The 26,028-nt window shown below is 40.7% G+C and overlaps 1 protein-coding gene across 1 annotated transcript in view; it reads right to left on the reverse strand.

Moving 5' to 3' along the window:
• Positions 1-22,398, reverse strand: part of cltcl1 (clathrin, heavy chain-like 1) — a 31,684-nt gene extending 9,286 nt beyond the window's left edge. The window contains exons 1-23 of the mRNA XM_037680954.1: positions 22,164-22,398; positions 12,775-12,982; positions 11,192-11,460; positions 8,634-8,795; positions 8,451-8,564; positions 8,192-8,365; positions 7,813-8,010; positions 7,460-7,660; positions 7,195-7,347; positions 6,855-6,977; positions 6,293-6,430; positions 4,785-4,949; positions 4,463-4,643; positions 4,194-4,357; positions 3,989-4,114; positions 3,743-3,885; positions 2,111-2,345; positions 1,917-2,039; positions 1,691-1,836; positions 1,425-1,608; positions 839-1,031; positions 595-752; positions 310-474 (exon numbers count right to left, since the gene is read on the reverse strand). Of these exons, the coding sequence (XP_037536882.1) occupies positions 310-474; positions 595-752; positions 839-1,031; positions 1,425-1,608; positions 1,691-1,836; positions 1,917-2,039; positions 2,111-2,345; positions 3,743-3,885; positions 3,989-4,114; positions 4,194-4,357; positions 4,463-4,643; positions 4,785-4,949; positions 6,293-6,430; positions 6,855-6,977; positions 7,195-7,347; positions 7,460-7,660; positions 7,813-8,010; positions 8,192-8,365; positions 8,451-8,564; positions 8,634-8,795; positions 11,192-11,460; positions 12,775-12,982; positions 22,164-22,205 (3,765 nt within the window). The 5' untranslated portion in view covers positions 22,206-22,398. The remainder of the gene's footprint in view (positions 1-309; positions 475-594; positions 753-838; positions 1,032-1,424; positions 1,609-1,690; positions 1,837-1,916; positions 2,040-2,110; positions 2,346-3,742; positions 3,886-3,988; positions 4,115-4,193; positions 4,358-4,462; positions 4,644-4,784; positions 4,950-6,292; positions 6,431-6,854; positions 6,978-7,194; positions 7,348-7,459; positions 7,661-7,812; positions 8,011-8,191; positions 8,366-8,450; positions 8,565-8,633; positions 8,796-11,191; positions 11,461-12,774; positions 12,983-22,163) is intronic.
• Between the last annotated feature and the right edge of the window lie 3,630 nt (positions 22,399-26,028).

Here is a 26,028-nt window from a genome sequence, read left to right on the forward strand (position 1 = left end):
AGCTTTAAGCTAGTGTTCCCTTTCTTTTAGCTTTAAGCTAGTGTTCCATTTCTTTTAGCTTTAAGCTAGCGTTCTCTTTATTTTAACTTTAACAACTCAGTTTCAACTTCTGCAATTTTTAGCAGTCATTCAGCTCCCCTTGTTCACTCAAGTCTGACACTTCATTACACTTTAAAGTGATAAAATGGTATAAAGATACATCTTTATCCTCTTTAGATTTATTCTATTAGAAAATCTGACATTTTAAAAAAACCAAAGGATCCTTTTTTTCTTTTTATGCGCTGGCTAAACAGTGGTATTGCCGTTTACCTCCTTCCACGTCCGCGTGCTGTTGGCTTTCCTGGCGCTGTCCACAGCTGCCTGGTACTCTCCAAGATGCACTAGTGTTGACGCAAGTCGCGCAAAGTTGGACACATTGTTGTACAAGAGTTTGGCTGCTTCGTACATGCCCTCCTCATAGCATCTATCGCCCACCTGAAATCGAAAAATGGTTAGATTATCATGAAGTCCATTGTGTTTTTGTAGCAAAACCCAAGTAGCATAATTCAAGGAAACCTTAATGTTCATTTTGTAAATCCAAGCTTTTTATTTTACCTGCTGTATGTGAGCATTGTTCGGCCCACTGACAAATTCTTCCAGCTCAGCCAGTCGGTTTGTTTTAGCCAAAGCAAAAATCAGCTCCGTCTCCACGTACGATTCTCTGGCTTTCTTGCGAGCCATCTGCAGAAACTTTACCAAATCCTCCCAGTTCTCTACAAAACACAAACAAAGCCTTGGACACCACCTCAGACAAAAAGACAACCGTGCTGCAGAAATATGCTGTAAGGCAAACGCTTACGGTTTTTGCTGGCTGCGTTGACCACCTCCATGTACGCTGATGGATCCACAGCTTTAATGTAGGAGTCTATGGCCTCCTTGACCAGGTCTCTGTGAAGCTGAGCTCTGGCTAGCTGACTCCACACTGCGGGCTCGTTACAGCGCTCAGCAAACTCATAGGCACGATCCAGATTCCCAATGTGCTCGATCAACACCTGCAGGAGCAAAGTACAGACTTAGTTCAAGTTATTCACATTTAAATAAATCTCAAGACTGACAGGATGTATAATTAACTTAATTAACTTTAAAAACTGTAAATCAGAGACAGACTAATCCAACAAATTCTTACTCTGCTCTGACTTTTTACATCAAGTTACTCAAAAAAAAAAAAAGACTAAAGCTCAAATAGACATTTTCGAAGCGTTTGCGTTTTAGCTTCTAGCTGTCATTTTGCTACCTTTAGCAAATGCTTTGCTACTTTTACCTTTGGGCTACCATTTAGCTCCTTTCAGATTTAACAACTCAGCTTCAGCTTCTTTAGCACATCTCTGCAGTCATTTAGCGTACATGCTGTCTATCTGCAGAAAATGCTGCTTCTTCGGCTCTACCTGTATGGCCGAGGTGTTGACATCAAACTTCTTAAAGATGGCGAACGCCTCTTCAAAGAGCTCGTTGCTGATAGCGATGTTTGCGATATCCGGAGCGTCGTAGTTATCCAGCCTGTTTATGTACTCCATCACGCGGGTGCGGTCGGCTTTGATCGCCGTCAAAATGAGCAGATTCTGGAGGTTTCTGAAGAAAATAGAGAAGCTGCTTTAACAGATGCCAAACACTGTAATTAAATAATAGTAATAAAGGAGCCGCGGTTAAATACCGATGTTCGCTGAAGACTGAGTTATCAAGTACGATCTTCTCCAGCAGCTCAATCAGCTCATTGGGCAGATCTGCAGTCATGAAGGCCTTGACTGTGACCGACACCTCCTCTGGGTCCTGGGTCTCTGACAGAGCTGTCTGCACCACCTGAGGGGACACGGAGGACCAAAGTGGACAAATGCTCTGATTTATGGTCACTTCAGAAGCAGAGCTGGAGGCATCCAAACCTGGTCGATGAGCTGTCTTTTGTAAGGATTGTCGTCTTCTAAAACTTTTGCCCAAAGCTCGGGATCTTTTCTTCGCACCAGATATCGAGCTTCACTCTTAAATAACGAGTTCTCGTTGCACACCTGAGAAAAACACCAAGAAGTTAAAAACGTCCGGATATTCGAGCGTTTGAGGAATACAGAGAAAAACACACTTTGATGAGCTCCAGGTCACACTGTCCTCTCTCATAAGCCACACAGGCCAGGTGGGGGTCCCTCTTCTCACAGTACCGGCCGACCACGGCGCTGTCATAGAACGGGTTCTCCTTCAGGAAGCGCTCCGGTGTGTTGTTGCTGTCAATGTAGATCTTCGCCAGGGCGTTGTGTGTAGCTGGCTCCTCACATCCTTCATGGACACGCGACTCCAGCCATGGCAACAAAAGTTTTAACCTGATGTGGTTTAAATTAAAAAAAAAACAATCTCTTACTAGATATAATCTATTCAAGCGTCTCCGAGGCAAAAAGCACATTTCAGAATCAACACTCGCACACAAGAAAAGGTCTAGAACAAACGCACAAACTAAAGCAAAACTTTGTAAAATGGTGGTTTATTTTTTTGTTGGTGATTTTATTTAGGATTCTAATTTATTTGAGTTAATCAAAGGTGTTATCCTTTGCTCAAATGATTTTTAATTCAATTGATGAGCTAGTGTTTGTTCATTGTGACAGGGTGTTTAATTTACCAGTAGCAAAAAAAAAAGAAGCTTAAAACTTATCTGCCCATGTTTTTTAGTTTCCTGTGGTGCAATGATCCACTGCAACACTAGATGGTATTGTTGGGCATTTAACAATTATTCATGTTTAGACTATCTTTGGAAAAAATGTAAATGATGAGTTATTGCATCACTGAAGTATCAATAAAAACATTGTGAGGAAACATTTTTTCTAAGACTAAAGAGAAACAACACTAGAAGACATTAACTGCATGAATGTAAAACTATACAACAGAGCAGCCATCGCATTTACATGGATTTGTTTGTTTTTAACAACTTTGTGTCAGAATTTGGTTATTTATGAAGATGAGACAGTTATATCCATTTCAGAAACAGTAATTAATTCGCAAAGAGTCACTCGAGAAAATAATTTTTTATGTTTACTTTTCAGATTTTGAAACTCCATGGTTTGGAGAGCTTGATTAAAAATGACCTATTAAAGTTAGAGCGCTTTAAAATGACCTGCAGGATATTGTGTGACTTCAGCACACCTGACATCTGTGGTGTCCGACGCTTGATCCTACGTATTTGTAGGATCTTATTTGTCTACGTTCACACCACAGATGATTCATGAACTGGAATTAAAAGGGCTTGAAGGTAATGCTTTGGGTGTTTTCTTGTGTTAATGTTCTTGAGCATCCATCTGGCCATCGCGTTGCAAAGGCAACAGGTCCAGGAGGTAAACCCAGACATCCGTCTCCATCTGCTCCAGGGTCTCTCCCAATAAGACAATGTAGGAAAGCCTCCAGAAGAAGGCGCTCAGGAGGCATCGTCAGATGCCAGAACCAGTTTTTACTGAAGTGGAGGCTCTACGGGATTTGCTGTTGCCACAAGAAAATGTGTGCAGCTCAAACATTTAGTTGGAGGGTTCTGCTCAAATCTAGTACTAACAGAAAAGTAAAACTTGAAATTTCACAGCAGAACATCAAACTAATTAAACAATAAAGCTTGTTTTGATTCTGTTGAGTGGATGCAGAAGATATCAGGTTCCTTTGATGCACAGACACACACCAAGACGTAAAGGATGCAGCTCTGCAAGGAGAATTGACAGATCCAAATATAATATCACCTTACCTGTTCCTTTTCTCCACCTCCTCCACCAGCTCATCAGTAGAAAACTGCCCTCTGACCACCATGATCAAGTTCTTGATGACATCCTCAGAACAATCCACGTCCAACAAACCACCGATCACCACAGGCAGTCGACTAGGGTTCACCTGGGAACAGGTGCAGCAAATTCAAAATAAACACGGCTCAATAAAGGCGGACACTTAGAAAAACATTGTGGATAAAGAATCTGGATGGTAGGCTTGATTTTACTTTCTGGACGTAGATTTCTATGTATTTCTGCAGATTGTTGCGGTAAAGGTAGAGCACCAGGTCGTGCACAAAGTCAAAGCGATCGCAGACAATGATAAGAGGAAGCTGGTCCGTCAGCTTGGCCTCCTGTAGAAAGAAATCCATTTGTGAATAATTGTGTGTATGAAATGATTTTAGACAATAAACACCAATAAAGTTATTTTACCTTGAGGAAATTTTTAACCCTCTCTGGGTCGTAGCAGTTGCTTTCTCTGCAGATTCTCTCCACTTCTTTGATCTGACCAGTTTTACAAGCAGCCTGGATGTATTTAAAGTGAACGTCGGGCTCCTGGCTGAAATTCACAATCGACCCGAGGAAGTAAAATAAACCTTCAGTAGAGGGTTTAAAAAGGAAACAAAACAGTTAGCTGTGCCCCTTGTTACCAAAAACAATCAAAAATGGGGAGAAAGAGTGGTAATTTCATCTGAACCTACCTTCATAACTTTTAAACGACTCAAAGAGCTCTACTAACGCCTGAGTTCCCAGCTGCTCGTGGTACTTTGATGCTACCTGAACACACAGCTGCAGGTTCTGCCTGATGTTAGCTGATAGCATGGCCCTTAAACACTCCAAAGAGTCCTCGACTGACAAGGAGCCAAAAAAGTTTACCAGCCACTGCAGGAAAAATACGAAAAACAGAGGGGTGATAAAAAAGCTGTGGGTTCAAGAGCCATTTTCATACATCATCGTGACAATAAAACATTTTCTCCCAAAGGAGCCACATTCACAAGCATGACTGCACTTCTAAAGGCCTACCTCAGGGTTGAGCAGATGCGTGTGCACCACAGCTCGTTTGATATCGTACAGGTCGGTGTAGTGTTCAAGGGCTCTCTGCAGCAGTCCTGCTTTCTCACACAGCTGAGCGACGTGGGCTCGGTCATAGTGTGTAAACATCTGGTTCCCCAGAATGGCATCTGCTACCTAAGAATGTGCATGCACACATGAACACACAAATCATATTTAGTGTCTTTTCTGCATCCAGGTGATAACAGTCAGCAGTTTGCACCAAGCCAGAGAGCAGGGACGAAGAATGAGTCAAATGGAAGCTTCAAGTTGTTTAGTGTCAAACTCTAATTATTGTGTGAATGTTAATTCAGCATTCACACTATTAATTTTTTCTGTACATTAGCTACTTCTGCAAACTTTGCGCCATTTTAGCCACTCCTATCAAAACATTCATCTCGTTCAGAAGGGTGCTTGCAACAGGAACTCAAGTTGTCCACCTTCATTTCTTTAAGGGGTTTCAAACATCTGATAACGTCAATAGAAAAATCAAAGCAGATATGTTCTTGTTTTTAGTCTTTCACTCTGTTTTACAGCACCCTGGTTTATTGATTGGGACACTACTCTTGTTTTAACTGCATTTTTACTGTAGTTTATTGTTGTCTGTACTTTATATGTTCTGTCTGGAACAGGTCTCTTGTAAATGAGTCCCTGTGGCTCAATGAGGCTAGCCTGTATAAATAAAGGTTGAATGAAAATAAGACTTTTGGGTTTTGTAACCAATTTGTAAAAAATTGTTCTATAGAACCAAGAAGTTTTCAATTCCTTCAAAAACATTGTTCTTTTTGAAAACTGCCACAGAATAATTGCTCTATTTTAGTCTTTTTTTGTTACCTTTACTGCTTTTAGCTATTCTTTTGCTAATTTTAGCTGCATTTCGCTACTTTTAGCTAATTTTTTGGCCAAATTTGGTTAGCATTTTGCAAATTTGCTTTTGCCGCTTTTACAATTTAGCTAGGGTTTTACTACTTTTGGTTTTAGCTAGCATTTTGCTACTTTTCACTTTTAGTTAGTGTGTCATTACATTGAGTTTTAGCTAATTTCTGATTCTTTTAGCTTTAAAAGTTTTGTTTATCATATATTTACTGTTGCAAAACTTAGCACTCATTGCTTTATTTAAATGCTTTCCTTTCTATTCCTTTAAGTTTGTGTTTTTAGCAGTTTTAATAAGTTCAGGCACATGAGTTGTTGACTGTGTATAAAACCAGATCAGATTTTGTTCAAATAGATGATTTCACACCATAAACTTTTTAGTAACTAGCCTTTCTGGCTTTGGAAATTGAACCGTTAGGTTTACCCTGCCGAGTCTGTGTCTCTGCTCTGCTATAAGCTATCCTTCAAACATGTACCTACGCTGGCTCTTCTACCCTTGGTGCAAAAAGTATTGTTGGCTGCTGACAACGGTGTGCAAATAGCATTAAATTTATCAACTGCAAAGTTCTTTTTGTGATTAGGAGAGAAATGCAAGTCAGAGAGTTCACCTGGGGTGCGTGTATCAAGTTCATCTCAAGCAGGCGTGTCTGTAGGTGACCTTCAGCTGGACGGTTGTTCTTTAAAGCATCCAACAGGAAGGAGGTGCACTGCTGAATCAGGCTGCCCTCCATAAAAACATCCACAATCTACCAAAGAGCAAAACACAACAGAGATAAGTTAAAAGAAATCAAAACAAGTTAAGGAAGTTGCAAGTTTCAATTGTGCTAACATCTGTCACACATGATTGGAGTTGGCACACAGTTAAAAAGTTGCAGATTATCAAACACCAGACAGATGTTTCTGCTTTTCTTATTTTCTGCTGAATCTCCACTGTTCATCCAACTATTTGAAACGGAGCGGAGCAGATGTGGCTTTAAAAGAAGGGAGGGGGTAACTGACTCAGTGAATTCCTAACATTGCTGGCACATCTGGAACAACAGAGATGAAGGCTCTCACACTGGACCCTTTGTATTTCCCCGTACATGTGAACGTGTGAACACACAGATGTATTTTATAAAAAATTTAAAAAGGGCAGATGCAGGAGTAAGGTTGTGCAGATGTGTGGGTTACCTGGTTGATGTTGGCCAGTGGTTCCTCATCCTGGACTAACATCTGGGCAAACTGGAGCCCCTGGTCTGGATTGACCCGCATCACATTCCTCAACAGAAACACCCAGTCTGGGGTGTAGCCCACCTGCAAAAGTACAAGAGGAGTAAAAAGTAAATACATTATAACTACAAAATCTTAATTTTGCCTGCAGCCTTCAAAGTATATTCACATTTAAAACATCAAAAATAAGAACAGGATGTGATATTTCAAAATGTAAAACATATTACCCACATATGAGGTTTTCTAAAATATACAAAGGATTATGGGAATTAAAAAATGTGAATGAGGTCCCTCTCTTTACCTTTTTTGCATACAACACGATCTTCTGGAACTGCCCGGTTTCTGCAAAGCACTGAATGACTTTGTTAGGGACATTAGCTCTGAGATAAACACTCAGAGCGAGTGTTGGGTCGGTGGCTTTCACCAAGTCCCCCAGCTCCTCTGAGCACTCCAGCTGCAAAAACACACAGATTTATTAACTATCTTGATACTAAACATTGGTTTGAGATGTCAGACTTAAATTGATTTAACAAAGCTGTCTTGCTTGTTCCGTCCTCCCAACCTACTTTGTCCTCCTTAAGCCATTTCTCCAGCAGCTGCTTGCGGCCCTGTTGCAGGACAGGCCTGCACAGCTCCAGAGACTCAAACTTGTTGAGCTGGCCCTGGTCCAAAAGAATCCCAAAGTACTGCAAGAGTGGGGAGGCTTGACCCGGCTGGGCTGGGACACTCTGAAACTTACGGATGGTTTCTGCCGTTCGCAGGATACCCTGAGGATGAGACATCAAAATAGATGAATTACGGATAAAAGAAAAACAAATAAATCACTATGGAATCTTTTAAACATTTTTTTATTGTACTATATGTTATAGTCACTAGGTCTAGACATTACTGAAACTTTACCAACATAACTGACAGATACCTTGGGTGCAGAAGCAGCAACCTTCGCAGCCTCTGAGTAACTTCCCTGGGCAAACAGGGTGTTGAACTTCCTGCCAAAAAGCTCCTCAGCTCCGGTGAGGTTGGACCGCACAGCAATCCTCAGGGCTAGATCAGGGTTCTGCAGGACGTTTGTGGCATAGTTGACAATATTCTCCTCTTCAACACACACTGATAAGACCTAAGAATGACAGAAAACGCAACCACATTGTAAAAATATAACAAAAACACCAAAGCATTCAGCATCCAACAACATCACCTGTAGTTTATAATTGTTTTGAGATTTTCACATCAAAATTACACCTCCTGCTGATTGTACAACAAAAACCTGGTAATAAGATCATTGCCTCACAACTTCTTACCTGTCCCTTCTTGTTAACGCCGATGATCCCCGAGGTTGCCTCATGAGGGGCGGTAACGAAAATGGTCTCTGCACTGATTCGGTTCATGTATATACAAATTCCAGTCTCCAGGTCGTACAGGTGAATGTAACCGTACTTTGTGATCAAATATATCACGCCATGCTTGTTGCCAATCTACAGAGAGTCCAAAAAGAGCATTTTAAGTATTCAGAAGAGTTGATGCAGCAAAAACAAATGAGTCTCAGAACTTGTTCACAACCTGCATAGCTACAGGAAAGTCTGTCTGGGCCTCTGGAGGAAAGAACACATCCACTGCTTTCTTTGCAAACGGCTGGTTTCCTGCAGCTGGCTGTCCAACTTCGATGATGTGCAACTAGAAAAACAAAGACCGCATAAACAAACCGTCGTGGCAAAGCAACCGTGAGCATTGTTAGACTTTCACCTTTCCTCCAGCCTGTGAGCGCACGGCAAAGCAGAACAGAGTGGAAGATTTGGCGTTTCCCTCCACTTTGAACTCCCCGAAAGCAGCAGCGTGGCCCTCGATGGGCTGGGACACTTTCCTGTCAACTGAATACAGCTGCATCGCTCCAACTACGCGGTTTTGCTGCAGGACAAAACAAGAGTGACACCCTAATGAGGCTGCCAAATACAAGTCTGTGATGCAATCGTAGCTCAGAGTTTTAGCATTTGAACAGGACATTTATGGTTTTCAAGGTCTGAGTGTTTGAGAAGAATACTTAGGTAAACAAACAGAAGGGACTAGTTTTGGAGATTCTTTGACAGTCACTGTTTGCAATAAAAAAAATTAAAAAAAACCTGTGGCTAAAGCTCTTGACAAAAGCTTGCACAACCATCAGCGATACTGTACAAGTATTGGCATTTTGTACGATTTCATTACTTATACTTTTCTCTGTGTATTTTATGTGAAAGGAGAACTTCCCTTTTAATTGACAGTGCATAGAAACAGGGCTTTAGAAAGAGTAGCAAATTTTTGTTAAAAGTCTCTAACAAGAAGCAACACCCCTGAGGTCTTTTCCATTACCTTTGGTAGACCAGACCATTAACAGGATCAGTAAAGACTCTGTACTAAGCTGCAGGGAGTAAAAAATTCCCTTTGCTTCATTTGTTATCTAGGAAAACCTTGAAGACTTGCTTTACTTCATTTGTTGAGTTGCAATCGCAAAATACAACAAAAAGCAGCACGAGGAGACATTTCATCAACATCTAAACTGCTAGACAATAAAAGTCAGGGCTTAATTTGAACCGGATCCTGCCGGAACAAGATCCGGGAACTCTTATTTTGACAGGGTGCGTTCCGGCAAACCGTTTGCTTGAATCCAGTACCTCAAATCTCCACCGCTCAAAAGTCCAGTCATCGTGCATTTTTATAAAAACAAAACAAAACCAAAAAAAAACCTCGAAAATATAATTACCGGTAAACAGCACAACTAAACTGCAAATCAGTTTGACAGTTTAAAGTGGATTATTAATAAAATTTTGATTATTAAAAATACAAGAAGAGAAATGTTTGATGTGTATTATTCACATTGCATCACGTATCAAAACAACAGCACTAATTTGTCAAAATAACAGCGATTAAAATGTCAAAGACAGTCCAATTTACTTTCATTTTTAAAAAATGGTTGGATGGATTGTCCTTAGCTGGACAACCGAGAATTGAAGCACCTGAAGGGAGTGGCAATAGAGATTGGAGCAGAAGCGAGGGAGTGGTGTGTGGGTGAATGCCGAGATAACCAGGCAGTCGTACGCCGGTAGGAGCCAACAGGCCGTGGCCATGAACAGACAGAGGAGGAGCCTGGAAGTTTCACATGTGAGAGGAGTTTAATAACAACGCACAGGACTGAATTCAGCGGAAAAGAGTCGGGCTCGGAGCCGTGAAGTGGAGGTGGGGGGATCTTGACTTCATAGAAGCGGAGCTGCCCTGCTCCGCTTCTATGAAGTCAAGACCCACACAGTTGAACACACGTTCACACAGGAGAGAGCTGCTGTTGTTGTTGCTCTTCAAAATAGTTATTGAATCAAGTGTTTACAAACGTAGGTGTTTAACAACCTGTTAAAATACACCAAAATGCAGGAAATGGCATCTACTTTATTAAAAATTATCTGGGGGAGGACCCACAGACCCCCTGGCCCACCTGCTATTTGCTTTCCAGCAGTGATCGGTTTACAAATTAAGCCCTGGTAAAAGTTGCAACGATGACATGATGACTGTTGACTTATTCAAAGTCTATACAGAATACATTGTGTATGTGACGTCATAATGAGCTTGAAAGGCAAAATATTTGATTCCAAACTAATAACAATAATGGCATCTATGAGTAGCATGTTTAGCAGAAAAAGGTCATTAAAGGGTGTTAAAATCTATAAACCTCATTAGTGGCATTCTTGTTAAATACATTATTGAAGGTGTGGTCACTAATCTAATTACTTCTCTGCAAAATGTTGACAACAAAATAACAAAACTTCAAAATAATACTCAGTGAAAGGAGTCACCGGTGGCTGTATTCATATCTTTTAGTTACAGTTATTTATTTCTGTGTAAATGGGTCATTCACCACTTCTGAGAAAACCATTTGACCTTTATTTTCTCCTTTTTGCAGAGTGAATTATTACTTTGAGCACATGCTTTAGTCACCGCTCACACCTGGTTCCACCCGTTTCATGATTTATATTTAAAGCAGCGCACGACTGCTGTCATCCAATAAACTTTCCATGACCATCAACCACACAAAAAAATCGTTTACTCTGATAATGTCAGGTTCTGCTTTCTCACTGAAACACCAAAACAGGCAAGTCTCCTGCGTATTTAATCAGCAACATTTTAAGTGATTGTTAGAAGCGTGCCTCTCAGTGTTCAAACTGTGAATTTTAAAGCCCAGATTGAGCAGTTTGAGAGGAAAACTTTTATCTTGCTGTGAATTGTTTGTTCAACAAGGCTGCAGACCAGAGATGAAAAAGGTGTCAAAGGCGTGTTCATACCTGTGCAGAAATCCCAATCAGCAGTAACCACTTCTGTTGCTCGTCAGTTCGGTAGTTAATGACTTGACATCCTGCCAGACTGGCGTGCCGATCGAATACTTTGGCCGGTTGGGAATCCCCCTCCATGCTCCAGTGGTAGACGGCTGTATCGGTCACTAAAGCAACGGTGTTTACAGATATCCACTTCCAGAACATGACCTCCTCTGTCATCGCGTGAGCCTTCATCTTACTCTTCATCTCAATGTTGAAGATCTGCAGCGTCTTGGCAGCTGAGGGGAGGTAAAGAAAGGGAGTGAGACAAAAAAAAGAGATGATTTTTCTTCTTAATGCTGCCTAATTTTATTCTTAGCACTCAACGCTGATATGGTGGACGTTTTATGCAAATGTCTCAAACAAAACAAAAATCTGCCTGCATACAAAACATGTTTTATATGCAAGGAAAGCACCACTGAGTCCACAAGAACCAGACTGACACTTGTACCTGGAATTAACTGACCTCTGGCTCTTGGGAGCAGATGGCAGCTTTGAGAAAGGTCACCATGGCTTGCAATAGCTGAGTCATAACAATATTTTGTGGCCTAAAATAAACTGCTAGTCCCACATTGTACCAGTAACAAATTAACCAATAAACACACAACAAAACAAACAGGTGAGGTAATGCATGAGTTAGGTGAATAGTAGTCATTGTACAAACTGGCATCAGCACAAATGGGCTTTATGATACTTTCCTTGTAAACAATGTTGATATAGCTACCTACACACACACACACACACACACACACACACACACACACACACACAGTGGTACATAGGCTCGTATGGTGCCACAGTTCTTTCTACTGTATAATATTTAACGATGTATACGCAATACAAAGCACCAGCATACATCAAGTCATGCCAACACGTGTTGTTCTCATAAAAGTATATAATGTATAGCAGCATGTCACAGCAGAGGCTGAGGTAGATAAAGTTCCTAAAGGCTGTTTTTTCTATGCAGGATAAGTGGTCGAAATAGCTCTGCGTACTCGTGAGGAATATGGATAGGCTTTTATGAGAGAGACATGGCTACTGTATCATCACAACAGAGTGCCAAGACGGGCAGACAGACAGAAAGCAACTCACCATCTGAGAAATGACAAAGCAAGAGAGGGAAAAAGCAAAGTGTCAATCAGGTAAGAATGAAGATAGACCACAAGGAGGGGTCAAACAGGGATTTTTAATCCTCAGAAGAAGAGGAAAGGAGAGAAAAAAAGCATTATAGGCAAATCATCCTGGTCAGTGCTGGCATTTGCGCTTTAAAGGCAGGCCATTAATTAGATGAACTAATTTAGTGCATTAAGGAAAGAAAATGCAAAGCACTCTACAAATTTACAGCACTGTAATCACTGCACCACTGGTACTTTCTCAAAATGTTCAATGAATGGATAACTCCGTTTAACTAGAGAAACAATTTTGATGCCATGCAGATTAATTCTTGGAACAATACAATAACTTCAGCTTTTAGCCTAAAGCTACTACAAATAAAGATAAACAGTGTATCTTTGCAACAAATATGATAAGTCTTCTCTGCGCCACCATCTCACCTTTTAACGCAATAACTTTGCTTGTGGGGTTCATAATGGCGCTGTCAGCAGAGATCGGTCTCCTTATTGGGTTGTTGGGGTCCGACAGGTCCACAATCACCACCTGGTTCTGCTCGCCCACCTTCTCTCTGATGCAGATGTACTTGTCGGACTCCATGGTCAGATAGCTGAAGCCAATGTTGGCTGGGTTCACACCCAGGTTCTGCAACTGGAAATCAAAACAATGACAATCAGTACATCAGCTACACTCGGATCCCCCTGCAGAGGTTTAAGTGGGAGTCTGAGCCAGATGTGTGACCAGTGGCAGCAAACATTTTATTATTATTGCCATGACATAAATGACTGAAAACATAAACACACTGATTTTACTTTGTAAATTGAGTAGTATTGATCAGAAGTCAAAATCCAGCTACTCTGCATCTACACAAGAAGCCCAAGAGTTTCAATCTGGCGTGTTAGTCCACAACAGGAAATGGAAACTCAGTAAATAGATTTAGTAAGAAGTTATGTTGTATTGAAAAAACTAGTATTCCTTGAAGAAATAAATATCACTGATCACCTTTCAGACCATAATTTTACATTTGGACCATTATATGTAACTACAGTAAAGTCATTAAGCTGTGGTGGCCATCTTGAACTGGACTGGTAGCAGTTGATGTGCATCCAGTGATAACCTAAAAGTTTTGTTAAAACCCATCCAGTGGTTCATGTGAGATTTTGCTAACAGACAAAGCTGACTTCAGTACTTTATGGCAAAGTTTTAAACAAAGATCTTGATGACATTTGGATTATGTGTAAAGACCTAAACCAAGCAGATGAACATCAGGAGTGGTAATGTTCCTTGAATGCAACAAAAGCTATGCTCTGTCTTCAACACCTGGTGCAGACAATAAAACCCGTTAAGACCATGAAAAACAATGCACCAAGGACAGAGGGGAGGAACTTCAGGATATTTGAGGATGGTGTGTTTCTGAGCAAACAAAAGAACCAAATACGTAGTAGCATTTTCAAGTCCATGCAAACGCTTGGGGTAAGTTAAAGAAAATATATACAGAAGGCTGCTGAAGGAGTAATTTTTAGATACACACAAGCAAACTTCTTGACTATCCATGTAACGTTTTAGTAAGTTAATATCTCTCTGTTGCTTTAAGGCTTTAAAATAGTGGCCGCAGTAAACAGATCAGGGATGACCTACACTAACTTTAAGGGTTAAGGGTTTTATAGGGTTTTAACTCAACTTTTTAAGGGTTTTAATTTAAGGGTTTTATAAGACAACAGCAAGCATCGACAGTTCCTAAAGGCATTAGCATCGACTCATTTATACAATAGTTATATTAGAGCTGAAAATGTTTTCTTTATTACAAAAAAGGCAAACCAGGGTGATGCTTTAATTGAATCCAGCAAACATCTGGATTTTATGATCCGACAGCTTATGTTGAGAAGAATTCTCTACAAGTCGACCAACAGAGTGACTGATGCTCACATTTAAATATGTTAAACTATTAAAGGTCTATGAAATCAAACTATGAAAATGTCACTGGGAAAATAAAATGGCAGCAGCTCACCTTTATCTTGCAGCAAGAGGTAGATCAAAATGGTTTTGATTAAAATAGCAGCAGATTTGCTTTGGTTTTCCTGGGATATTCCTAAAAGTGTTTTCCAGACGAGATTCACACAGAGCCAGGAAATGTGTATTCTCAACGACAAGATGTTTACTCAGGGGGATTTAGATTATCTTTCATAGCTTACTTTATTAAAATTTACTGAAAGATCTTTGGGAATCATTATAACGTTCATCAAATTTGAATTATGAAGAAAATTCTACGCTAATGCAAAATCTTAAAAATAAACGCTTCAGCTTGGTTAACAGCTGCTGATAAGTGACCAAGCATGTTGTCCAACTAACCGAAATGAGGGAACAGGCCAAAAAAAAATCTTTGTTAACTGCATTATGTCATCTGAAGCAAGCTGAAAGGAATCCTCTGCATTCATAACAAAGACCAAACTATTCTTCATTTGGCTGAGAAGCAGGACAAAAAAATAAATAAATCATTATTTCAGCAAAACGGGAAGAGCAAAATCAGGGGTTCAGCAGTGGGTAACAAATTAAAAATAGTTGCTAATTATTCAAATTAATTCACATTTATTTAAATGGGGACATACAGAGAGAAGAAGTGCAACTGGAAACTATTTTCAATCATATCTAGTAACTTCAGATAATAAATCCATTTTCGTAATTAAAATGAATCAATTTCCTACTCTTATCTGAAAACCGATAAATGGATCAGTTTTTGTAAGATTTTCCCAGCTTTATAGCTTCTTTTTGCATTTTCACACAAATATTTATTCATCTAGCATCTTTTACCTGAAGCATAATGGATTGTTTTAATGCAGTTGCAATGAAGTTTGATAATTAAAGTTGTACGTGTACACTGCATTTTAAAAAAAAAGTTTGACATGTGCAGAAAAGTACCCTTCCATAAAATTGCCTTGTGACATCTTGGAGGTTTTACAAACCGCTCTCCGTAGATTGCTCAACAAGACATTGAGCAGATAGTATTTTTTGTTCCTCAAAGCTTTTACTGCTAATGAGAGAGCGCGCATGCAGGAAAGAGTTGCTGCTTCATGCTCTTTTCTGCTGACCTGCAGGAAGACTTCAAACTTGCTTGTTTCTAGTAAAGCATTCATACAAATGTATTCTTCACTAAATTAAGATTAAAGTAAAAAAAATAGTCCCTGCAAAGCATCAGCTGGCACTTTTATCAAAGTATAAATAAAATGTGAGTGTCAAAACATCTGATTCAGACTCATCAAATGTCAAAAAAGGAAAAAAAGGGCAAGATTTGCCTTGAACTCCGACAACGTAAGGTGGGTATAATATTTACTCGAGATTGATCTTTATACTGAGCTTTCTGTTGTTTTATTTAAACTCAAATAACTCATTTATGTCTAGCTAGTTTTCTGGATGCTACAAGGGTACACATGATAAAGGGGTTTTAAAAAAGCCTGGTGCGGGAGATTGGAGCCATATGCTGCATCTCCCAACATCATCTATGGGTGGAAAGGCAAGCGAGGGTGTAATGAAGATGTTGGGTGGGGGATAAGGATGGGAGTGAAGACACAGTCCAGTGTTGTGCTAAAAACAAACAAAAGGAGTCGGGTTGAGCAAAGAAAACGCATGTAAAAAAGTCAGAGTGATTTATATCTCTCTTATGAGAAGAGAATGAGAGCCATCAGGGTCTGTTCAGAGAACTTCCAGTAACACAGGCCCTTTGGCATGTTGCAGTTCAGGGAGGGGCGACTGACTCACCAGACCTTTTAGCAGAAGAATCCAGACAAAAATCACACTGTAGCTCCAACCCACCGTCTCCACAAACCCATGAACTACGTGGATCAATACCACCCAGATGCCTGCAAGTCATCTTCCCTTAGGAGCCGAGATTAACGTCACAAAAATAGAATCATCATAATGATACAGAAAGTGGAGCTTCACCGATGATCCAGCATGGACAGGATTTGGTGAGTCATTGACTGGATGGATGTGTTGCATCAGCAGCTCGAGACAAGATTGCAGCAGAAAGAGTCAGAAGTGCTGCCTGTTCCCATTTTTGAGGATGAGATGTTTGAAAAGCTGGATTTACAGACTGACTATTGGTGGCCTTGTGTTAAAGAAAGAAAAAAAAACACAATAGTCACTAAAATAACTTGAAACTGACAAAACTATTAATAATTAAAAAAAATAATAATAAAATCCAACAGACATCTCTGTTCACAGACCCACACATGAAGCATACAAGGAGACGGCACTTACAGTGAAACGTGGAGGAAGCTTTATGTTCTGAGGCTGCCTTGCTGCATCTGGCACAGAGCGTATCGAATACAGTGAAATCCCAAGACTATCAAGGCATTCTGGAGTAAAATGTGCTGCCCAGTGTTGGAAAGCTTGATCTCAGTCTCTTCCAACAAGAAAAGGACAAATAAGAGCTATAAAACATCCAAGAATGTTGCAAAACAAATCATTGGACTACTCTGAACTGACCTTCTGAGCCCTCGTTTAAATCCCACTGAATATCTGTGGAAGGAGCAGAATCATACAGTCTGGAGAAGAAACCTTTCAAACCCGAGACAACTGGAGCAGTTTGTGGGCAGGTGCAAAAGTCTTGAGCTACAGAAATTGCTAGATTGCCTCAAAAGGTTGTGCAATTAAATGAGGACAAGAGTATGGTAGTTTAACTTATAAAATAATCCTATCGAACCCAGATTTTCATTAGTTAACGTTTTGTCTATTTTATTATTACCTTTGTCAGTTGTAAGTTACTATAGTGACCTTTGAGTTTCTTTAACAAAAAAGGCACAAACAAATTAAACTCTGGACATTGGTAGCATCAGGAGGAGTACGGTAATTGGGGTTTGAGCCTGCACTTTAAAAGCAAGAGTTTCAGCAGCTGTACGCAAAGACTCATCACCTCTGCAAGTACCGATGCATTCTGTTGGCCTGTTCTTTCCACCCGTTTCCTCCTGATGCAATTTTCTAGGACTAAAAAAGGCCAGCGTTTCTCAGCTGATTATCAAACATCATGGTGGCATCATTTCATTAGAGCGCGGCAGAAACGGACACGGAGCTGCAGGTTAAACACAAACTGCAACCCAACAGGACAGAGTTCAGTAGCTTCAGAGCTGCAGGACGTTTTTGCACTTGCTCAAGCTGCTACAGTACGTAGGCTGCGGCACACAGACAGCAGAGCCAAATGACTCTCACTTTACCACTTTTAATATTCAGTACTGTTCATCTGGTCACTGAAGTCTATTTTAGACTTGCAAATCTTACCTAAATAAACAGGCTTGTGTTTGCTTATTTTATTGCAGTTGTATGTGGAGTGAGCAACAGACTACAGCTGAAATCCAGGCATTTTTCTCAAGAACTGTTTTAGGGTTTGAATAACTAAGATCAGTTCAAAAGGTTGGTCCCTCATCAAGAAGATGCATCTAAGCAACATTCCTCAACCTAGGCAGAGGCAGCAGGCACGGTGCTGTAAATGCCAAGCCAAGGAAGAAAAAACTAAACAACTTGAGGCCCAAAGTCTCGGGTTTTCAAATTCCAAGCATTTTTCACTCTGCTGGAGCCACCTAAACTCACAGGGGGATACGACTGGATAAAGTTGTGATTTCACGGTAGAAGTGAAACATAAAGCGGATGGCTGACGATCTCCGTCTCAAGGCGAGGTATGCTTAAGAGAAAGGTATGTGCTCCTGAGAAAAATTTGAACTAACGACCCAGACGATGATGCTTGGCTGTGCTCCATCGGTGGGCTCGGCAGCTCCCTGGCGGCCGGTGTAATTTCTCCAAACGGATGAAGGACCTTTGGTTGAGAAAGTGGGGCTACATGTCACAGGAAGGGAGTAAATAGAGAGGGGTGGGGACATCTTTTTTGCCCCGTTTAGTGAAAGGCCATTTCACTGCCTGCCCGTTACCATAACAACAGGCTACAGACCAGTGGAGGAGGAGGAGGAGAATGAAGGGTGCATCACAGAAAGTTTCTCTTTTGGCTAGGAGTCACCAAGCACTGGAGCTGCCATTTAAAGTCCGAAGAAACGGGGTCAAAGGGGGACCGTGGTGGAAACGGTTCCCTCGCAGACGACGAATACAAGAGGCTGTTTGTTTCTTTTAATTATCAGAATTTATAAAGGGGCATTTTGTGGCGCTTTTTTCTTCTACCGAGACACTTCAGACGGAAGACTAAAGGGTCTGTAGCACTTTTAAATACGAATGCCCATTACAGTGAAGCTAAACATTTGCTACATGAAACAAAAATAAGGAGCTTAGACTAAAGTAATGTTCCATGTGAGGCAGGAAGATCATCAGGATCAACATAGATCTCATCTAAAGAACAGTTAAAGGTACTCGTTGCAAGGTCACAAAAACTGGTCAGAAGAATCATAAAGAAACCAGATTAGCCGTTTTTCAACATCAGTGGTCAAAGTGTCCTTAAAGAAATTATTGTAAGAAAACTTGTGAATGGCTGCCAACTACCACGTGTTTGTGTTTCTAAGAAAACAGCGGAAGTGACTTAAAACAGGATGGCGACGTTCATGGAAGAGATGTAAAGGCTTGAGACGTCCAACAATTTAGACTTGTCGATACGTATTTACACTCAGATTTACAGATTAAAACAAATAGGTCGGGTTGAAATGGTAAACTTGCTCGTCTGTACGTGCATGTTTGAATACTGAGGTTTGTGTTCATGGTGCCATAGCTCTGCTTGATTCAGTATTTATGCTGCACTCCATTTGTACTTGAAAGTTGAAATTTCCAAGTTCTGAGATTGAAAAATGAACTGGAACGCAAACCAAAGTCGCAACTCCAACTTGGGAAGTCTGAAATTCCTAACTGGCCCACAAACTCTAAAAATCCAACATGGCTGACTCACATGAAACGCTGTGAAAGTGTCAGTGATTTAAAAAAAAAAATTCTACCTTCAGTTTGCATCTCAGTAATCCAGTCAAAAACGGTACTTTCCAACTACGATGTTGCATTAGCAGTTGTTTGAATACACAGAAAGCAGAGAAATGGCTTGCCATTCCTGTGGTTGTGTTGCTGATATTAAGACGCAAGCCTGGGAACTGATCGTAACAATTAGGAAATCCTACTGGTTCTCGGAGCTGCGCCTGAAACATGGAAAAGTAGGGCCCGTCATCATTCTCAGATCAGAATTCCAACTCAGACGTAAAGGAAATGCAGCAGTTTTCATGACCATCGTCTCACTCGCCCTCTTTTTTTTCTTTAGCATTTAGCAGCACTCATAGAAACCATGTGCTACTACTGTACTCATCCTATTCAATGTGAGGAAGCAAACCAACATGATCCTCGGTCCAAACAAACCTTTGTGTATTCACCATTTTGGATGCAACCGTTTTCATGCTCGAGACTGAGGTGTCGGCATGAGGACAAGAGTATGGTAGTTTAATTTATAAAATAATTTCACTAATGGTGGATTTCCATTAGTGGAACAAATTGACTTCAGGGGTATCTGAGGCAGGCTTGAAACACAAGAGTCAGGGTGGCTTCTGGGTAATACCAGATGGCTAGGCCTCAGACTGACGAAGCCTCTTGGATGAGGGGCGAAAAATTTCTTTTTAACAAAAAAACGAAGTCCAGATGACATGATTCAACCTTTTTTGTTGTTATATACCTGGATGACTGAGAAAACAAACTTTGTGTTAGCGGATTAATGTTTTCACAAACGTTGCAAACCATTAGCGGAATTGGTTTATGCCAAATTAGGTTTCGCCAACTTGAAGTCTGATAAAAAAAAAAGATAAATCACAAGCTTGTTCCCATCTGCTGGAGCCGTGTCTCGAAGAGGCTTCTTAGGCACGCTATTGGCTTACTACGTGGACACATGACAAGACGCGAGTGGTTGATGCAGCAGGGTCAAGCTGAAGGCACATTATTGGCTTACTGTTTACACGTGACAAGACATGATTGGTCAATGCAGTAGCAGCTAGCTGAAGACATGCTATTAGCTTACTATATGTTCCAAGTGACAAGACGTGATTGGTCAACACAACCGCAACTAGCTGAAGGCATGCCATTGGCTTACTATGTGTATACATCACAAGACGTGAATGGTTAAAGCAGCTTCAAATGAAGAGACTGCAGGCTTACTCGTGGTCCCTAGAGTTTACAAAAGCAGAACGGGAGGAAGATTTTTCAGTTTTCATGCTCCTCTCTTGTAGAACCAACTTCCAGTTTCTGTCCGTAAGGCTGACACACTGTCCAGTTTTAAGACTTCTTTTTGTGATAAATCCTATAATTAGGGTTGGCTTGTCATCAAGACAATGGTGAGACCAGCTATATTGTATGGTCTGGAGATGGTGGCATTGACAAAAAGACAGGAGAAAGAACTGGAAGTGGCAGAAATGAAGATGTTGAGGTTCTCTTTAGGAGTGACAAGGCTGGATAAGATTAGGAATGAGATCATCAGAGGTACAGCACAGGTTGAACAACTGGGAGATAAAGTTAGGGAGGCCAGACTGAGATGGTTTGGACATGTCAAGAGAAGGGACAGTGGGTATACTGGTAGAAGGATGTTAGAAATGCAGCTGCCAGGAAAAAGACAAAGAGGAGATATATGGATGCAGTTAGAGAGGACATGAAGGTAGTTGGAGTGAGGACAGAGGATGCAGAGGACAGAGTGAGATGGAGAAGGATGACTCACTGTGGCAACCCCTGAAGAGGGAAAAGCCGAAAGAAGAAGAAGAAGGAGGGTTGGCTTGTCATGCTATCTTAAGCTTAGACTACTAGAGGACAAATTGACCTAATTTCCTTAAATTGTTAAAACTGAATAGTTCATTTGATACTATTTCTATCTTAACATGTGATTCTTGACCTGCCATTGTGTATCTGTTCCTACCAAACCCAGCCGGCCAAAGCAGATGGCTGCTTGTCCTGAGCCTGGTTCTGCTAAAGGTTTCTTCCTCATGAGGGAGTTTTTCCTTTCCACCGTCGCCTTCATGCTTGCTCAAGATGAGATGTGATTGAGTTAAATTCAACGCGGTTTGCTCCTCAAATAGTGTTAAATTATTGTTTTTATTGTATGAATGTTTCTGTTCAGTGCCCTGAGATGACTTCTTTTGTGATTGGCGCCATATAAATAAACTGAATTGAAATTAGCAGTTAGCGGTTTAGCGTTAGCGAAGCTAAATTTTTAGTTAGCGGAATATGGGTTAGCGAAAGTAACTTTTTGGTTAGCTTTGCCCACCAAACACTCTCAGTTCAGGATAACCTTTTGTTTTTGTGACTTGTTTTGTTTGTTTGCCTCTAAATGAGCTGCTGTTAGAGCAAATACTACTGTAACCACACGCATTGGCCCCTCTTTTTTTTTTATAAACAAGTTGGACACGAGCAAATTTAACGCAGAAGCTGCACAATGGCACGTTTTAAGACCATAAGAGTGGGGAAATTGTCGCTGCAGGGTATGACAACACAACAAAGCTGGGGAGCAAGTGCCATTCGGGTCTCCGTGACGATGTAACCGCGAACAGCTGAGCTCGGTTAACGGGCACCGAGAGGAAGGCGTCGAAACGCCGCCGTTTGGCTGAAAATGACGGCGGAGGCTTCAAGAACCTGCAGGTTTCCCACACACCGGCCCGCAGTGGAGCTGCACAACCAGTCTGTTCAATTTTTACAAGTCATCATCTGCCCAGCAGGAGAAAACTAGGCCTGTAGCTATATTGAGCACCTCCCTGCAGCCCTATTTCAGATTCCTTTTAAATGCGACATGTGCTGTTTGTGCGCGGAGCCGCAGCACCGAAAATATATCATTTAAAAAACGAGCTTTTATTCCTCTTCAAAGGCTTTTCCCCATGGCGCTGTGTGCAATTATTACCTGGAGATGCTCCTGGAATCGTATCGGTAATATCTGAGCCATTTCTGGATGGTTTCTCAGTCAGAGGAAGCCGTGGAAGAAAGAGGAGAAGGGATGGGGGAGAAGGAGAGGAAAGAGGTGGTTTTCTTTCTCTTTTTTTTGAGCTCCCAAATGCTCCAGAAGCCAAAATGATGGGCTGTAGTGAGCAGCCCGAGAGGCTTTCGTTGTTATCACAGCAAACCAGCGACTGCTCCCATTCAGTAAGCCCCCCTACACCCGGACTGAGTTTAAAAACTCCGCACCTCCGCTGAGAAAACTAGTCCCCTACGATTACCACTAATATGACTCATCAGCTCCTCTCGTGATCTTTAGATGAAATGTGACCGTCCTAAAACAAAAACCACACTCATATATTATAAGTCTTAGTTTATCATAAGAGTCCCGTGTTTTTAATTTCAATTCCACGAAGCTGACAATTGATTTCGTTTGACGTACAGCGTGTATCCCTCCGCCGAAGCCCCTTCCCCCTCCTACTTGCCTCATTTCACCAACTTCAAGCAAATCCTTACAGCAGCTCTGCAGCTTTTGTGTTTATACTCCTCTTTCTTCAAAAGAGTCCTGCTGAAATGCTGTCCCACAAAGCTGAAGCTCATTTACTTCACTTTGATTTGACTCCATCATCATTTGGACAAGAAGGATTCATAAATAATGGCAGAATGGAGACACCAAAAGCAAAACTTTCCTTCCTAATGCTAAATGGTGTATTGAGAGAGAACTCTAGTGGAACATTATGTTGCAAATATTGAAATGAGATCCCTAAAAACAGCTTTTGAGAAGATTTGAAAATTAAATTTGCACAGATGCAAATTTAGCTGCAATTTTGAAGGTTGAAGCAGGAGTAGCTATGTGGAAATCAATAACATCTATACATCTTTTTTTGTTGTTATCTACCTGAATGATTGATCTTACAATCCTTTATCCATCCATTATCTTCTGCTTGTTTCTGGGTTGTGGGGGCAGCAGTTTGAGTGGGAGTTCCAGATATCTTTCCACAGCCACCTCTTCTGGGAGACTCCAAGGCGTTCCTAGGCCAGTCCAGAGACATAGTCTCTCCAGCATGTCCTGGGTCTTCCCTGGGGGTCTCCTCCTAGTTAGACGTGCCCAGGTATCCAGGGGACATCCTTACCAGATGTCTGAACCACCTCAACTGTCCCCTCCAGATGTGGAGGAGCAGCGGCTCTACTCCGAGTCTCTCCCAGATACATGAACCTCTCACCCTATCTCTAAAACCATTGTAATCATCCGTCATAATCATTATGTTGCAGTTTTACACACAGCAGAAAACTTACATTAATACATTAATTTAAAACTGTGTCAATGTACTTTTTGCCGCAAACATGACTTGTTGGCACGACGGTGTAAGGGGTCCTTAAAAAGCTGGATGATAATTGATCCATTATATCTGGAGACCATCTTAAACATTGATTAAATTTAGTTATAATTGCCTTCATCATTGCACAGAAGGCTACTGGAGTCAGCCTCCCCACCATCACAGACATCTACACCTTAAGATGCAGGAAGAGGGCCGCCTGCATCATTAAGGACCCCGCTCACCCAGCACACACACTTTTTGCCCTGCTCCACTCAGGCAGGAGGTTGAGGAGCATTAAGTGCAGAACCACTAGACTGAGGAACAGCTTCTACCCTGAAGCTGTTAAACTCATGAATCCCTAACCAGAAAAATCACTGTAATGCCACTTTAATTGGGGATCTGTCACTTTATCTGTGCTGCTGATTATCCATGCTGCTGATTTCTTACCTTACGCTGCTGTATTCATACCCATCTGCTCACTACAGACTCATGTTCAGGATGCTATTTAATACACCATATTATTATTGTTTAGCATATGTCTTAGATCCTTGTATACAGTTTATTTTATTTTATATTTTTGCTACTTTTGGGTGTAACTGGGACCTTGAGTGCACAATTCCGTTCCACCTCATGTACCACATGCGATGTGAATGACAATAAAGTCACCTTGAACCTTGAACCTTCAAGCTGAAGCAAATCTAACAAAATAAAAAACAAGGAGTGTAACTGTTTCACTCATTGATTTGCCTCTCCAGACACAAACGCTGATGTTTGTAAATCTGTATGAAATTTAAATGTCAGGCTTTCTGTAAAAGTTGAGGCTGTGTTTAGATTAGCATTTGATACCAAATATTGACTTTCAAAATTTCATTGAACTGTTTTTGCCTTTTATTTACACTAGTTTGACTCATGTTTCTGAATGTGCCCTGTGATGGACTTGCAACCAGTCCAGGTTGCCCCCCGTCTCTCGCACAGTGATAGCTGGAGGTGGGCACCAGTGACCCCAGCAACCCAAAAAGGAAGAAGCGGGTAAAGATAATGGATGGATGGATGAATGGATGAATGGATGGTTTATGCATGTTTCAGTCAAGTGATAATTAAATTTAATTCAATTCAAAAATACTTTATTAATCCCAGAGGGAAATTAAATGTTGTAACTGATCAGCCTGGTTTCATTAAAGAGTTGTTATAGATGCTGATGGCTGTGAGCAGAAAGGATCTCTTAATAAACTGATATTTATACATTTTCTAGCCAAAATATAAAGAAATGAGAGAGAATTAAGAGTTAAGCAGCATCCTACATGCAAACGTAGGTTTCCACCTCCACACAGAAATGAACTTGTGGGAACTCCTTTGCAAGGAATGAAAGTTGCAGTTTGTGGGACTTTGAGTGGTTCTTGCTCAGTTGGTCTTTAGTTCTAATTTAAACTGTGCAGACGCCTCACAGCCACCTGCTACTAAAACCTGGCTCCAGGAACTAATTTAGGACTCTTTGCATCTCTAATGCAAATGATGGATGTGCAGTCACACACGTTTGCACAGTAGACAAGATCGTCAGTAAAATACATTAAAAGCAGTTTTAAAAACACATTTCTACCACACTGCGGCACCTTCAAAGTTTAAGTTTATTCATGCAGAGCTCATAAATTCAGATGAAATGATAAGAAAAAGTAAGAATTTTAAATGTAATGTTAATAAGTTATATTTTGTACACACCTTAAGCTCATTTATTGCACATTTGTTGTTCTGCCAGGTGGTTGCAGGAGGAAACTTCCCGAGGAGATATTTTACAACAGTGAAGGGTGACGTCATCAGGCATCAATCATGTAACATATTTACAGATTATCATTGCTCTTAATCGGGAATCTGCAGCTTTTACAATTAAAAGACATTCTGCTCAGTTTGTCTTCCTTCCAATGCCACTACTTGAAGACTAAAACAAAAATTAAAATTGGAATAATTTGTGCAAATATCTAAAATATCATGCTAACATGAAAAACTCAAAATCAAGAACAAGAAAGTAAACGAATGAGAAGAGAAGTCGTGAACATAAAAGCTGTTGTGAAGACTGGTTCAAAAATAAATTAATAAAAGAAAAATATTAATCCACACGTTTTTCTCATATTGACGGTCATCGATCTGTCATCTGGCGATTATTTACAGAAACAGCTGAAGTAACTTAAAGCAGGTCAACAATGGTGATGTTTGTGGAAGAGCCATTTGAGACTGAGAGGTCCATCAATTCTTATGTGTTGATACAGATTTAAACTCACATTTGCTGAGTAAAGTAGGATTAAAGCAGGTTTTAAAAACAATTTAAACTGAAAAAAAAAACTTGGAAAAGAGTGTAGGTCAATCCCATGACTCTTGTGGTTTTTGTTGGAGTCAGCTGAGTGTTTTGTTTACATCCAATGTGTACCTGCATTTCAGAATTGCCTTTCAACATATTTGGAAAACTATTGAACTGTTTTTAATGGCACCAATAAATGTCAGGATAACGTTTTTTATGTTTTA

Source organism: Nematolebias whitei, chromosome 8, assembly GCF_014905685.2.
Source record: "Nematolebias whitei isolate Nwh7 chromosome 8, NemWhi1, whole genome shotgun sequence".
Classification (NCBI taxonomy): Eukaryota; Metazoa; Chordata; class Actinopteri; order Cyprinodontiformes; family Rivulidae; genus Nematolebias; species Nematolebias whitei.